Source organism: Martes martes (genome assembly GCF_963455335.1).
Source record: "Martes martes genome assembly, chromosome: 1".
Lineage (NCBI taxonomy): Eukaryota > Metazoa > Chordata > Mammalia > Carnivora > Mustelidae > Martes > Martes martes.
The window spans coordinates 3,679,338-3,694,231 of record NC_137888.1 but is presented as its reverse complement, the minus strand read 5'-3'; the positions used below and the strand labels follow the sequence as shown (position 1 = coordinate 3,694,231).

At 55.3% G+C, this 14,894-nt stretch overlaps 1 protein-coding gene across 2 annotated transcripts in view; it reads right to left on the bottom strand.

Moving 5' to 3' along the window:
- The window catches only part of C2CD2 (C2 calcium dependent domain containing 2), a 49,157-nt gene that overhangs the window by 16,305 nt on the left and 17,958 nt on the right, over positions 1–14,894 (bottom strand). The window contains exons 3-8 of one of the 2 annotated variants that reach the window (XM_080826138.1): positions 12,475–12,594; positions 8,914–9,018; positions 5,258–5,380; positions 4,038–4,165; positions 2,521–2,622; positions 549–613 (exon numbers count right to left, since the gene is read on the bottom strand). In XM_080826138.1, the coding sequence (XP_080682264.1) occupies positions 549–613; positions 2,521–2,622; positions 4,038–4,165; positions 5,258–5,380; positions 8,914–9,018; positions 12,475–12,594 (643 nt within the window). The remainder of the gene's footprint in view (positions 1–548; positions 614–2,520; positions 2,623–4,037; positions 4,166–5,257; positions 5,381–8,913; positions 9,019–12,474; positions 12,595–14,894) is intronic. The other variant, XM_080826139.1, reaches the window with a different exon arrangement.

The following is a 14,894-nucleotide window of genomic DNA, read 5'->3' as shown; positions in this document are numbered from 1 at the left end:
AAGCACCATGGGGGAGGGGTGGCAGGGGCTGGGGGAGGGGTGGCAGGGGCTGGGGGAGGGGTGGCAGGGGCTGGGGGAGGAGGGAGCGGGGAAGACAGGGTCTCAGCCCAGCAAGAGGAAAACATCCGGGAAGTGGACGGTGCTGAAGGTCGCACGCCAGTGGGAATGTACTTAATGCCGGTGAATTTTACACTCAAAAATGGTCAGGATGGGAACGTCTGTGTTATATGCTTTTACCACAATTAGGAACACTACAGAACGGGTCTATTAAGTCTAAGAAGGCTGCGAGGGGCTTCTCTAAGCCAAGAATCGCTGAATAAAAGAGTTTAGGTATTTGTTTAAAAAAAAAAAAAAGGCAAAAAACCAGTTGAGTATATTCTCCCAGAATGTAAGCCCTTGCTAATGACTGAAATGGACTTGGAAGCAAACATGACCTTGGAAGACCCGAGGTTTCAGGGCGGGGCCGCCCCTCCTGGCGTCTCGGGGCCCCCTCCGGTCAGTGACCCCTCCCAGAGAGCAGGGCCTCCCTCTACCCGCCCGACACCCACCTTCCGAGGCTCGCTCACCCCCCGACACCTGCAGGTGCAACTCCTTCGACTTGGCGTTCAACTCACTGCGGAAAGGAAAATAAAGTGCTGTGAATCCTTTATTAGTTCTTGAAACGGTATTTTTTTTTCTGACTCTAGAAAGAAACACACATCTCCAACGGTCTGAAGATTATCCTCCACCCCCCCCCCCCCCCCGCAGCTGCTGTTATCTGAGAGCTCTCTGCTGCCTTCTGGCTGACGGCGGGGCATCCGCGCTGTGCGACACGGCAGCCGCTCGCCACGGATGGCGTCCGTGAGCTCAACACGCGGCCGTGCCCGCGGGGGGCCTGATCTGAATTTTGTTGTATTTTAATTAATTCAAACTTAAAGAGCCACACGTGGCTCATAGTTCCTGTATGCAAAAGCGTAGCTATATAATTATCGAAAAACAAAACACAGACCGCGATGTATCTCGCTCCTCTCGTAACCTGTTTTTCTCCCTGAAGATATCAGACCCCTTTCCTGGTCAGAGGGTACAAAGCAACGCCCCCTTTTAACAGCTATCCAGTCTCCTCCTATCCGGCCTTTGGAGGTTTTCTTTAATCCGATCCTTAATAACCAACCCTTAATAATGGCCTGGTTGTGTCTAACATTTCATAATTACAGACTAGCCGAGATAAACACCCTTCGACCTAGCTTTGTGCGCACCGTGTGATTATTTCCTTAGGAAGACTGTACACGTCAGACAAAAGGTACATGCACTTGAGAGATTTTTTTCTTTTCTTTCCTTTCCTTTTCTTTTCTTTTTTTGAGACATACTGAGGACTTTCAGAGCGGTCATTCCAATGTATACTTCGACTGGCCGTCGCCACCCGCCTACGCCTTACCAACTTGTACGGTGAGAAAACGGTCTCTTGTGTTTACATCTGTGTTTCTTAAACTATTGCTGATTCGAACAAGTCTTTAGAAGTCTCGGGCTACCTACAGTTTTGGCTTTTCTGTTTTCTAGCCCAGACATTCTTCCCGGTTTTCCGGGAGAGTGCTCGTATTTTCATTACTGATTCATAAAAGCTCTTTATATCATACACGGGACACCTGCTGCCTGTCCTGTTTCTGGCTGTTCATTGTTCAAGCCTCAGAAAGCAAGTGATTTCTAGTTTTAGAGTCGGTTACTTTACTGAAATATTATTTACATGAGTTTCCTATTATTATTTCTGGTAGTTTTAACTGATTTTCTTGGGTTGTCTAGGTAGGCAATCCTATCACCTCCAAGTAATAATTCGTTTTGCCTCAGCCTTTTCGTACTCAGACACTTCCCCCTTCCTCCTCTAAGTGCACTACTCGTGCTTCCAGAACAAAACAGCGGGTATCTTCCTCTTGGCTTTCACTTGGGACCCCTTCTGGTCTTTGTCATTTACAGTGATTTCTTTTAGCTTATTAAAGAAGAGGCCATAAATCACGTATTAGTTAAGATTTTAAATTAGAAAAACGCAGGGAAAGTCAACGGTCATCTCGGCATGTACGGAGATAAATACATTTTCTCCTTTGATCTAACATCGCAATGGATTCAGTTACTTGCTCTCACGAAGCCGTCTGGACATTTCTGGGCTGAACCTGGCTCCTTAATACATTCCTTCCATTTCTTATAAATGGGCTGTCCTTTTCCCTTTGTTCCCGGCCAGGTTCCGGTATCAACCCCAAGGGTCCTCCGTTCCGCTCCAGACGGCGGGTATCTCCAAAATCAAGGGAGTGAGACCAGTGCGCTCTCCGGCCGCGGCAGGACATGGGCCAGGAGGAAACCCAGCCCCGGAGCTGCCTTCAGAAAGGAACCCGGATTCAACCTAAAGCTACCTCGGATGTTTAATACACCTTTTTGAGAGCGACTGCACATCTGTGTTTGGGGTTTGAGCAGTGTTACACACTGATCTCGGGACCTGGCAGCCGTGAGCGGGGCGCTCGGCCGGCGCAAGCCCGTTAACCAGGCTGTACGCACAAGATGAATTCTTCTTCCCAGCTGAGGTCGGCGGGGTTTGTCGCGAGGGCGCTGAACTTCTGAACGGGCTCGTTCAGCCGAACTACACACTGTGGGTTAACGCTGCCTGCAACCAAACAAAGGGGCGTTTCTATTTTTTTAAAATTGCATGATGCGCACGCACACTTTGCATATAACGGGCTGAATTAAACACCTGACGTCTTGGCTCGCCCACCTCCCCGGGACTGCTCTTTCTTTCATCATGAACCAACTCTCAAAGCACTTCTCTGGGGGTTTAAGATTTTCGATCCCCAACTTGGTATCTCTTGGCCTGCAGGGCAGACCCCAGGAGCCCCTGCTTCTCACCCGTGATGGGGGACACTCCCCAGGGACATTATGACAGCAGAGGTGGCCCCCCACTTCTGGACAAGATGACCAGCTTGTGCAAGGAAAGGCCTCTGGGATGATCCCTAAATTTGGGGATACCCCCCAGAGAACCCGTATCCCTACTTACGAGGGATGTGATTTTATCCCTGACTCAGCTCAGTCAGAGCCCTGTTTGGAGATCTTGGATCCGGGTGATGGGACATTTCCCTAGTCAAGGGTTCTCTCTGCTACAAGGCCATGCCTGTCCCGTAGCAAAGAGCTGTCCGTATACTGTGTAACCAGTGACCACGGGACCAGACATCACACCGTTAAGCATTCCACACCCACGGTCTTAACTGATCTTCGAGATCACCTCCGACGGGAGACACACAGACCCAGATACAGACCTGCCGGCGAGGAACAGGGACCCCCGAGGCCATCACCCTCAGCTAGCCCTGCACGGAGTCTCGGTTGTTAAACGTGGACAGTCCGTGCTTTGGGGACGGGAAGACTCCGCACACATTAAGTAACCCTTAGCACTCTCAGACAATAAAGCATTCCTTCTGTTCTCAGCAAAATCGAATCGCAGTGGGAAGACGGGACCCATCCCAGGAGGCTGCGCATCTCGGGTCTCGCCAGCCACTCGGGATCGCCCAAAGGGAACGATCTGGGGTCTGCAACACTTGTCCTCACTCAGATAACAGCCTCTCCTACCACCGGAGGGTCCCCGATGGGCCCAAAGCCCTGCTGACACCTGGTAAACTGCCCACGAGGAACCCGGGCTTCTGGGAAAGGAGAAGGTGCTCATCGCCTATCAGTCAGGGGTGCCCAGCGTGGGTTTACGCGTTCAATAGTTTAAAAAGGGGTGGGGGGAGTGCCTTCCGGAAGAAAGAAAAGGGCAGGGTCATGACTGAATTCCTTTCTTCCCTCGCTCTTCTGCACGCAAGCTCGGGGCTGCTGTGCGACCATCTCACGGTACTCGTCTGCTTCTCAGGGGCTCTGGGCTCGCGGGCTGGGATCACACGGCAGACCCAGTCGGAGGGCGCCACGGGGACCCAGAGTCCACTGAGAACCCGCCGTCACCCCTCACACTGCTGTATGGAGGGACAGTCACTTCTGCGGCGGGCAGCCCCCGCCCCCTGTGCCCCCCGGAGTTCCCCCAGCCCGGCCACTTGCCTGAAGCACCAGGAGCGCTTAGCAGCGAAGCGCGGATGCTCTTCACCAGTAATCTGAGCTCGTGAGCCCTCGGAGGCTTGGGCGGGCAGGACTCCGGAGGAGAGGACGAGATGCGCTGAAGATTCTGCAGAGAGAAAATCAAGACGGGTGACGGGGGAGAAGAGGAGGCAGCCACCGGACCCCTGTCACAGGGCAGCGTCTTCGGGGAACATCCGCCGGGGATGGGGGCTGACCCTGCCGTGGGCTCTGCAAGTTTTCCATTCTCAGGGGAACGGAGGGTCCCAACCCGCCACAGCCTCTGCCCCTGCCCGGGAGCCTTTTCTACCCAACAGCTCAAGGTCACCATTTAGAAACCACTACTGTGAACCACGACCCCGCCAACTGTGAGCTGCCAGAAGTCACGGCAGAAGTCCTTAGGATCCAAGTCCATGAGCACTGGGGCCAGAGCATTCACATGTCGGGGGCGGAGAGGAAATACTTCGGTTGTCTATGTGTGATGGTTAATTGTACGTGTCGACATGACAGGGCCACGGGGATGCACAGTACCTGCTCAAATGTTGTCCTGGGTGTTTCCGTGAGGCTGTTTTTGCGTGAGGGTAACATTGAAATCAAAAGACCCAGTGAAAGCGACGGCCCTCCCTGATGTGGGTGGGCCTCGCCCAATCAGTTGAAGGTCTGCTAGACAAGAGACTGACCTCTCCTGAAAAAGGTGGTTCCTCAAGCCTGACTGGCTTTCTGCTGGGGTGTCGGTTTTTTCCCTGCCTTTAGACTCGAGTGGAGACAGCAGCTCTCCGTGGCTCTCATGCCTGCTGGCCTGCCGGCCGGAACACCACCTCTCCTCCGTTCTCACGGCTAACTAGGTTTCCCAAATGCCTCAGTCCTGGGAGGACGAGCTCCGAGGGCATAGGCCCCAAGTGGACAGTGGAAAGTCAAGTTTCAGCTCCGGAAAGGCATGGGGTCAGAGCTAATTAAGGTTGGAGCGTGCAGAGCAGCCCAGACACCTGTTCCCCCATCCCACGGGGTTTTGGAACCCCTGCCCTGAACTCGCAGCTTGTCCCGATCCACAGGCCATGGTCGCCCAGCAAGCAGTCAGGCATCCCCACTCTACCACAGCAGCGGCGGGGGAAGGGGGACCTTGGAAACTCACGCAGACCACCCTGCAGGAGGGGGACCGAGAGCCCGAGCGGGCCATGAGGCGCCACCCTCCGCGGCTCACCTGAACTTCCCTCGCGTCCACGGGCTTGGTGCTCAGAACCACCGACGGAGACGCAGCCCCAACCAGGTGCTTCAAGATGTCCTTGAGAGTTTCAGACACGGCCTTGGTCTCTGTCCCCCGGTCCTGCCAAAAGAGGGGGACGTCCCCAGATCGCCTCCTGACCGGGCACCGTGCAACAGGAGGGCAGACACTGGCCGACCTCGCTGCATCCCAGGGACCGAGCGGGGCGGGGGAGGGGGGTGCCGGGCTCCGGGAGGTCAGATCCTCACAGGAGACCTGCTCGTTCTCCTCTGGGAGACGGGGTCCTCCTTACTGACCTCAGAAGTAACTCCTGCTCCTTATTTTCAAAATGACAACAATCGAGCTCGTGAAATATACAAACGTGTCGCTGCTTCTGTGCCGAACCTTTCAGACAGATGTTTCTTCTTTCTCGCATGGCATCGGGTAATTTTTTTTTTTTTGAAATTAAAAAGTATTCAAGTAAATGAAAGGCCCAACAAAAAAGATAAGCCTGTGGAGGCACAAAGCTGGATGGTTTATATTACCAGGTGTCAACTCCGTAAAGCTATGATAATTAATCCTCGACAGGAAGGCGAACGTTCCTGGGTTCCAGAATGTTCCCAGCACCACCACTCATGAAGCCCCACACTGGAAACCACCTAAGTATCCGTCGAGAACTAAACGGATACATCGATTGTGGTGTGGTCACGGGGGCGGCGGGGGGACGGTCCAACGTCCAGTGCAGATGCCCTCGTGGGAGGCTCCCACATCCCCAGACTGCTCAGGGGACAGGACAGCTGCTTGCAGGGACTCCCACCGGGACCACAGACCTATGGAAAACCTCCCGCCTTGTGGGGCTGGAGGGATCTCAGAGGTTGGCCTGCGGAGGGCTGGCTGGCCAGGCCCTGTTACAGCGAACTTAATCCCACTCAGCCCACTACTGAGCAGCTACTCTCTGCCAGAAACTCTAATAATGATCAAAACAGCTAATCCCTCCATCACTCCTAGGATAGGTCAGGCTCAAGTCTACGCACTGAGAAGTATTAACTAATTTAATCTTCGCAACCACCTCTACTATCGTTATCCTCGTTTTACCGATGAGGAAACTAGCGCACAGAGACGTAAATTAACTCGTGGAGGGTCACACAGCTCACGAGTGGCAGAGCCGGGAGTCCAACCCAGACGTTAAGGCTCCAGGGTCTGCACTTAAGACCACCACGTTGTCATCTTTCTCTTCAGTAAGTACTTGACATCCCTTCCTTTTTTTTAAACTGAGGTGACACTCACCTAAATTCACATAAAAACCATCTTAAAAGGGCACTTGGGTGGCTCAGTGGGTTAAAGCCTCTGCCTTCAGCTCAGGTCATGGTCCCAGGGTCCTGGGATCCAGCCCCGCATCGGGCTCTCTGCTCGGCGGGGAGCCTGCCCCCCGCCCCCTGCCTGCGTCTCTGCCCACTTGTGATCTCTCTCCCTCTGTCAAATAAATAAAATCTTTTAAAAAGTATATTTAAAAAATAAAATAAAATAAAATATGCATTTCAGTGTGATTCAGCAGGCTCCGGCTTATGCTGCCACCATCTAGACCTTATCCCTTACGCTCTCTCTCACCCACCAACACTCACTGCCTGCCCGTCTCCCCCTCCCCTTTCCCTGACTGCCCCTCCCTGCCCCGCCCCTCCCCACCACCAGTCCCTGCCTGCCCCTGTATGATTTGCCCGCCAGGGAGATCTCCAAGCCGTGAGCTCCCAACGCCAACAGGTCATGTTGGGCTTCTCTCCCTCCTAGGGACCTTCCTGGGGTTCCTTTGTGTTGCAGAAAGTGTCAGAGCCTCATTCTTTTTTTTAAAAATGGCTGAAAAATACTCCCTCGTGTGGACGGATCTCGTTTTGTTTACACACTCAACTCTTTTTTTAACCCCCAGAATTTCCTGTCCCTTCACGGAGGAGGAAACCCAGGGTGACGATGAGTGGTGGGTGCTCAGATGTCCCAGCTCCAACCCCCATGAGCGGCTGGCTCTGGCCACACCCCTGCCCCCGGGCTGTCACATCCTCAGGGGGCCGGAGGCTCGGTCTGCGCCTACTGGCCAGACCAGCTCCCTTGTGGGAGGGGGGGGTTGGCTTAGCGCCACACTTAAGAGTCTCACTTCTCATTCACGGGAGGAGCGTGTGACACTTGGAGCAGCCCACGGGACGCTGGGGGCCAAGCTGAAAACAGCGGGCACAACACGCCACGGTTTGGGTGAGAATGGGGTGGGGGGGGATAAGCTCGTTTTTGCAAAAAACCCGGGAACAGAGCTAATGAATGACCAAGTTACCGTGTGCAGGGGCGGATGGGGCGGGAGGCACAGGGTAGACACTGCACGTCTGAGTCGAAGGTCTCCCGCAAATTTGACTTCTGAACCGTGTGAATAGTTTACATTTTCAAACAATACGTGTAAATTTACAAAGATGGGGGACAAAACCTGAGCATGAGTGCGGGCAGGCACCAGGGCGCTCCGGGGTCCCCCAAGCACACAGAGGAAGAATGAACTCAAGGAGTCCTACACGCGGGGGTCTGCCTGCCTCGGCGGGGCCCGTCCTGACCCAAAGGCAGGTGCGCGTTGCCCACGATGCCGGGACAGCCGGCCACGGAACGTTCCACGCGCTCAGCGGGCCTGACCACGGTGCCGTGGGGGCCGCAAGATGCCGACGTGGGAGGGAATGGGAGACAGGACAGGAACCCGGCCTCCCGGGAAACAGTCCGAGCCCCTGGTGGGACCCAGTGGCTGGGCAAAGTGACAGCTGTGGTGTGTGCCGGTGAGGGGAGTTCCAGTCCAAGCCCGCTCGTCTTAAAAACAAGAAACTGCGCGCCTTCATGTCACGGCACGGGAGGTGACAGTATGGATGGACAGAGCCTTACAGTCCCACACTTAGCTGTTGGGGATCTCTCTGTGGTTGAACAAGAGTCTGAAACAGAGCCAAGACCGGGGACAACTGTCGTCACAACCCCACCCTGCAAGGGAACCAGGAGTCACAGGGGCCTCTGGCGTAGGTGATCTCGCATCATCTTTCCAGCCCCTGAAAGTGACCCCGGGGTGACTTCGTACGCCCACTCCCTGCTTCCAAATTCATCCCTTCCAACACCTAAGACCATGGGAAGCAGAGAGATTGCCTTCCGACTTTACACGCACTGAATTTTAGGTGGGGGGAGAGACACGCCTGCCCCTGGGAGCCAGCCCGCAGCCACAACCTGGGCTGTCCCGGGAGTGCCTCAGGGAAGGAGAAAGGGTCTGATGTCCGGCACCACGGCCTGAGGAACACTGCGGCGACAGAGGTCACTGGTTCTCAGCCTGCGCTGCCCAGCCGTGCTAGAAACAATTCTGGGGTTGGGAGGGTGGGGACAGGGGGCAGGCCCAGAATCTCCTAAAGTCCCCAGGCGATGGCAGGTGTGGCTGGGTTGAGGGCCGGCGTTAGATCCAGCAAAGCCGTCTCCCCCTGCCCCGTCAGCGTGGCCCACGATCCGGGAAGAGCGGAGAAGAGGAGGGGAGCCCGCCGGCATCGCAGGGGCGCCAGGCTGCGCCTCTGTTCCCCAGATCAGGGGGTCACCACGCACGTGCGTTCTCACGTACACCAACGGAGGGGGTGCGGGGGGGGGGTCATAGAAACGCCCAGACTGACCTCCGCCGCTGCTCTGGGCTGCACCGTAACGGCCGTCTCCGGGGCGCGGACGAAGGACCACTGGATCTGGATGTCCTCCCTCTTCTCTTTCATGTGGAGCTCCAGCTGCCAAAACACAGAGTTACCGGGGAGCTACGCGGCCAGCGAAACCTCGCGCGTCCATGCGTGTGTCTGCGCGTGTGTGTGCACGGGGGTGTGCTCGTTTATTTTCCGAGACGTCTGCTCGGCCTCCCCTCGCCTTTCACAACGGTAAGGAAAGCTCTAAACTCCCTGGGGCTCCCCTTCACCCCACCCCTGCCCCACCAGCACCTTCCGCGGCCTCAACCTACCACGCGGAGGGTTCTCAGCGTGGGCCGCTGAAGGCCAGATGTCATGAAAATTCTGCGTTACGTGACTCTGTAATTACATGAGTCATTCTCTGCGCTTTGCATTCTCTCCCGGGGCTGACACCAAGGCAGGCAGGATAGGGCGGATCAGGTGGGAAGGGGGATGCGTAGCCCAACCCCTCGTTCCCACGTGCCCCGAGCATTGTGCCCCAGCACGGGTGCCCTTGTCCTCTCTTGCCTGGGCCGACGCACGGCCTCCAAGTGGACTCTCGGCTCTTGCAACGACCCGTCGGATGGGACCCACGCGGGGAGGCAGCGTCATGCCCCCCACCACACCCAGATTCTCGCAACTGGTGATAATCGGACCAGGTACAGCAAAGGGGACTTTGCAGAAAGGACTGGTGAACGAGGAGATAATGCTGGGTCATCCCAGCAAGCCCTGAGAGAAGAGGAAGACAGGCCAGCAGGCCAGCGAGAGGGGCCACGAAGATGGAGGGAGGATGCCAGGACCTCAGGAATGAGGTGGCGGCCAGAAGCTGACCGCCAGCGAGAACACAGGCCCTCAGTCCTGTGGTCCCAAGCAACAGTCATGCCGAGAGCCCAACGAGCAAGGAAGCAGACCCTCCCAGAGCTTCCAGACAGAAAGGCGGCCGGGACGTGAGCCTGCGCCGGACATCGGGCCTCCAGAGTGGCTCCGTTTACGCTGGGTTTTCTTTAAAAAAAGATTTATTTATTTTCTTTTTAGAAAACAGAGTGAGAAAGCGTGCCCGGGGGGGTGGGAACAGAGAGAGAGAGAGAGAGAATCCCGAGTCCGTGCGGAGTGTGGAGCCCAACACGGGGCTCAACCTCAGGAGCCTGAGATCACGAGCTGAGCCGGAACGGAGAGTCAGACGCTCAACCCACTGGGTCCCCCGGGCGCCCCCACATTCAGGTTTTAAGCTAAGTTTGCATGCTCTGTTTCAGCAGCCGCAGCACACGAATACCCCTGCCTTCGTTCTTCAACCCGAGACTCCTTCCTGAACACGGACCCCGGCTCTTCCCCTCCGTCCCCCTCCCCACCCTCAGCAAAGGAGGAGAGAGCAGCTTTCCAGGGTCCTAGCCCCTCCTCGGGGCCGTCAGCTCAGGCTACCAGCATCCGGGTAGGACCAGCGAGGCCTTACCGGCCAAACCCTAGCTGATTCCCAGGAAGGTACACACCAGCCCAGGCAGGTCCTGGGGCAGCGAGACAAGCAGACAAACCCAGGCGGGGCGGGGGCCCTTCTGCACCTTTTATCTGAAGGACAACAGAGCCACCGGAGTGTCCCCCGCCTGGGGCTTGGGTAACGGCTCCCCTCCAGCAGCTGCCTGCCTTTGAGAGGGGATCCGCAAAGTGGTTTTCAGCTGTGTTAAGAGATCAAAGACGCGATCACATTACTTGTCTCTGAGCTGCATGGAACGGCACAAAAATAGCATCCAGGAAACTCCGTGTCCTTCGTGGAGGCGTACGGGTCTTGCTGGACTCACTCTGTGCTGAAGCCGCCATCACGTGTCGGCGACACGCGTCCCGGACTTTGGAATTATTTTGCAATTACGTCATCCGGAACGTCTGGGGGAGCAGGAGGGTTCGCACATCTCACGGGTGCGTGAGGTGACGCCCTCCTCGGGCGTCAGGAGGGGAGGGTCAGTGAGGGGGTCCGCAGAACTGGCTCGCAGAGGAAAGCCACGTAGGTGGCCAGAAAACCTGGCTGGCCCCGGCTCTTCGCAACCACGCCCGTGTAAGAAAAGCGCGTGGGATGTCCTGTTCCCCTGTGGTTGAGGTGCTGTGCGACCTCGGCTCGTCCCCCAAACAAGCAGCCAAGCTCAGGCACAGACGAAGGGGAGACCCGGGGCCGGAGCCGCAGTGACCCCTAAAACAGACCCAGAAATTCACAGCCGAATGCAACCTCGTGGACCCCCGCTTCATGGGAGGGACACCGCTGCCGGATGGTTCAGCGTCCAGAAATCCCCCTCGCAGCCTATTATGATGATCGGACGTGTCTCTGTGTAATGACTACAGAGATTGTCACTAATGTGACGTAGCACACAGACGAGCGTCCCTCGGAGAGGCAGCGGATCGGCTTCCAGAAAACCACGATGAAGCAAGTAGCATCACAAAGCAACCCAAGGGAGCGCTCTGGCTTCCCAGTGCACAGAAAGGTGATGTTCGGGGCACCAGCCCGGCTCAGTGCACTGAGCGTCCAACTCTTGATCTCGGCTCAGGTCATGGCCTCAGGGTCACGGGATCGAGCCCCGCGTCCGGCTCCACGCTCTGCCTCTCCCCCTCCTTCTGCTCCTGCCCCGGCTCTCACGCTCTCGCACGCGCTCTAAAATAAATACGTGGGTTTTTTTAAGTTATATTTACACTATCCTATCGTCTATTAAGTGTGCAAAAGCATCGTATCTTAAAAAAACATACATTATTGCTGAAAAATGGTGACCATCGTGTGAGCGTTCGACCACAGATCACCGTGACAAACGTGCTAAGGGAAAAGTATGACATACGACAGAATCACCCACAGGTGACAGAGACACACAGCAAGCGAAGGCTGCCGGAGGAACGCGCCTACAGGCGTCCCCCACGCTGGGCTCCCACGAGCCTTCCAGGGTGGAAAGTGCAGCATCTACAAAGCCAAGTGACATGAGCTGCGCTTGTACTGAGCCGCGATGAGGATAATCAGTGGATGATGAGAAAAATGAGAGCCCTACTCGTCTTTCAAACTTACACGAAAAGTAAGAGGTCTTTTAAAGCTGGCCTTTTCCAAAAACTAAGAAAGGGAGGAATTCCCAGGCCAGCCCCTAGGCCGGTGTCCCCAGCTGCCGAGGATGGCTGGGGTCAGGCGCCGGGTCCCGGGACAGAACCACTGTCCTCATCTCGGAAGACTCTCACCTTCACTCCACCTGTCAGCAACACCCCTGCTCTGTTTAAACGCCTCGAAACGCAGCCTCTCTCCCGACAGTGGTAGACAGAATTCATGACCTCCACCCATACACACCTGTGTGTAACACGTATGGGGGGTGTGCATACACATGTGTGCGTGCGTGTGTACAGTCCATGCGCATCCATAACCCACGCTTTATTTCTACCCATACAAGATAGAAGCTTACAGTCCCAAACCTACGAGATAAATGATGAGGCCCCACGATCACACCAGGCGTACCCTATGGGTTTACGAGGTTTACAGTCTCCCCGGGACCCGCTCGATCTCCCCGGACTCACCTGTAGATGAAACGGGGAGAGCCGTGCACAGTACAGCTGGTGCCCTGTGTCTTCAGGGGATGGGGGCCCCGCGCGGACCAGGAACTGAATGGCCTCACCTACCACGTGACAAGACACAACCTGGAGGAGGCACAAGACAGGACGGAAAGGAGAATTTGCACCGAATACCCCTCGATTTCAAGGAATAAAATAATCAGGACCTGAAAAGTTAGCAAGGACGTCAGAGTTCCAAACCTGGTAAGTACCCACAGCCGCACCTTTTCCGTTATGGAATAGTTTAAAAACTAGAAACCACATTCCAGATCTTTTCTTCCCGACGCATTTCTCAAGAGCTAAACTCTGTTTTGCCCGAACCTAGTCATTATATTATTTCCACATAAAAAGTTTCTCCTGGATGCTGTGTTCCGTTTCTCCCCACCAGTTGACTTAAAATTCCCCAGACATTTCCACGTTCATATGCTGTAAAAGCCATTAGCCATCTCCTCTCTCTAAAAAGGAGGCTTAGAAAGAAAACAAGTGAGAGATGTTGTAAGCAAAAAACTTAAAAATATACTTGGAACACCATAAATTGTTTCTATCTAGATAATTTTCAACCTATTGTGGTTTCCAAAGATGTGGGGATAATTCAATGACCATATAAAATATTAAACACTGAGGAAATAATACAGCCTTAACAAAAATAGCATTATAAGGTGAGTCGGCTTAAGGACCTATAAGACAAAGAGAAGTAATTACACCAGGAATAAACCAGGTCACATTCCCGATAAAAATCACAAAGCATTTCAGAGAAAGCGGTTACCAAACAGAATTATCAAGTTTCTGCCCCCGGACCCCTCTATAGGAGAGGACCTTCTAGAATGCGGGGTCACCCCTCGCAGAAGGCGAGCGAGCCCCCGGAGATGATGGGGAGCCAGGTGCCAGGTGCCAGGTGCGCACTGGCTGGGAGGGACGGCGCGGTAGGGGGTGCCCGGCAGGTGGCCAGCGTGCCAGGCTGGGGCCAAGTCATCAGGAGGGAGGAGCGGAAGGCAGGAGGGACCCCCACCTTCCCAAGGGAAAGCTGCCGCCTGTCACTTGGGAGGGAAAAGAAAATTCTTTAATACTCTGGTGGATTTATCAGAATCTAAAATAAAATACCAAGTGGAAAGATTATCCAAATAGTTCCTTTATCTGGCCTGCTGTTTCCCCAAGTTCAGGCTAGGACATCTGCCCCCTTCTTCTCTCTCATCTCCAGCTAACTCCTTCCTTCCCGCCCGCAACGGCCCCGTCCAGAGCCTCCCCCCGCCCGGCCCCTCTGCCCCTCCCGAGGAGACCGGAGCCGGATGCTGGGCCCTCCCTGCATCCCCCCGTGTCCATCCCCAGCATCCCCCCCAGCGTCCGTCCCCAGCATCCCCCCCACCCCGTTGAAGGCTCTTGATGGCACAGAATGAGAAGGGAGAGCATCGCCTGCTCTCGGCCCTGGCAGAAACCGCCCCACACCCATGTCCCCTGGCCTGCAAGGTCGTGCAGAAGCTCGAGCTACGTGCGCGAGTTTACATATCTTCATCGTGTTACTGCCTCTCCCGAGTTCACAAAAGGTTGGAACAAAAAAATGTTTGTATAAGAAATGTCGTCTATTCATTTTAAAAATAAATGCTCTATAAACAGTCCTCTTTGGAGGAACGTATTTTCGTGCCAGATGAGTTACAAACACAAGTGACATGACACGGAGCGCGTTCGCTGTCCCCGTCTCGACGGCCCGGGCCTCGCACGACTCTGGGAAAGACACCAGAGGGTGACTGCTGGGTTCCCGTTAGGTCTCTGGAACCTTGTCAATATGTATAAAATCCCAGGGCTCCGTCAGGGCTCTCGAGCAAGGAGGAGGTGGTGACCGTCGTACCCGGTTCCGCACAAAGCTTCCCCCGATCCCATCCCTGGATACGTAGCGGCCTGAGCCCGTGATTAAGCACAAATAAATAAACAAGCGGGTTTAGACTTAAAGGCTTTGAAATTTCTAGGATGCAACACTCCGATGGCCGCAGCCCTACTCAGGCCCCATCGAGCACGGAAGTGGAGCACTAAACACAGAGCATTTATGGGTCCCAACGTCCTGTCACCGAGAGCCGCTGGAGGGTCTTCCCAGCCCCCGGGGCCCCGACCCCCTCCGTAGAACCGGCCACGCAGACGGACCATTCCCCGGTCTCCCCGCAGCTCTCAGCGGGAGAACTGGGCCACAACAGCCGTCTGGGGCCGCCCCAGCGAGGCAGCTCGGCCCAGCAAAACGCGGCTGGCGCTGTGGCTCGGAGCCCGTTAAGGACAATGACGGCACCGAGCCTCATCCTGGCCGGCCGCTGGCCCTGCCACCCTGGGAATAATAATGCTTCATTTGTCAAATGGACAAGAACAAAATGGAAAGGCTTTAAAAATAAGTAATCTTCTTTTAG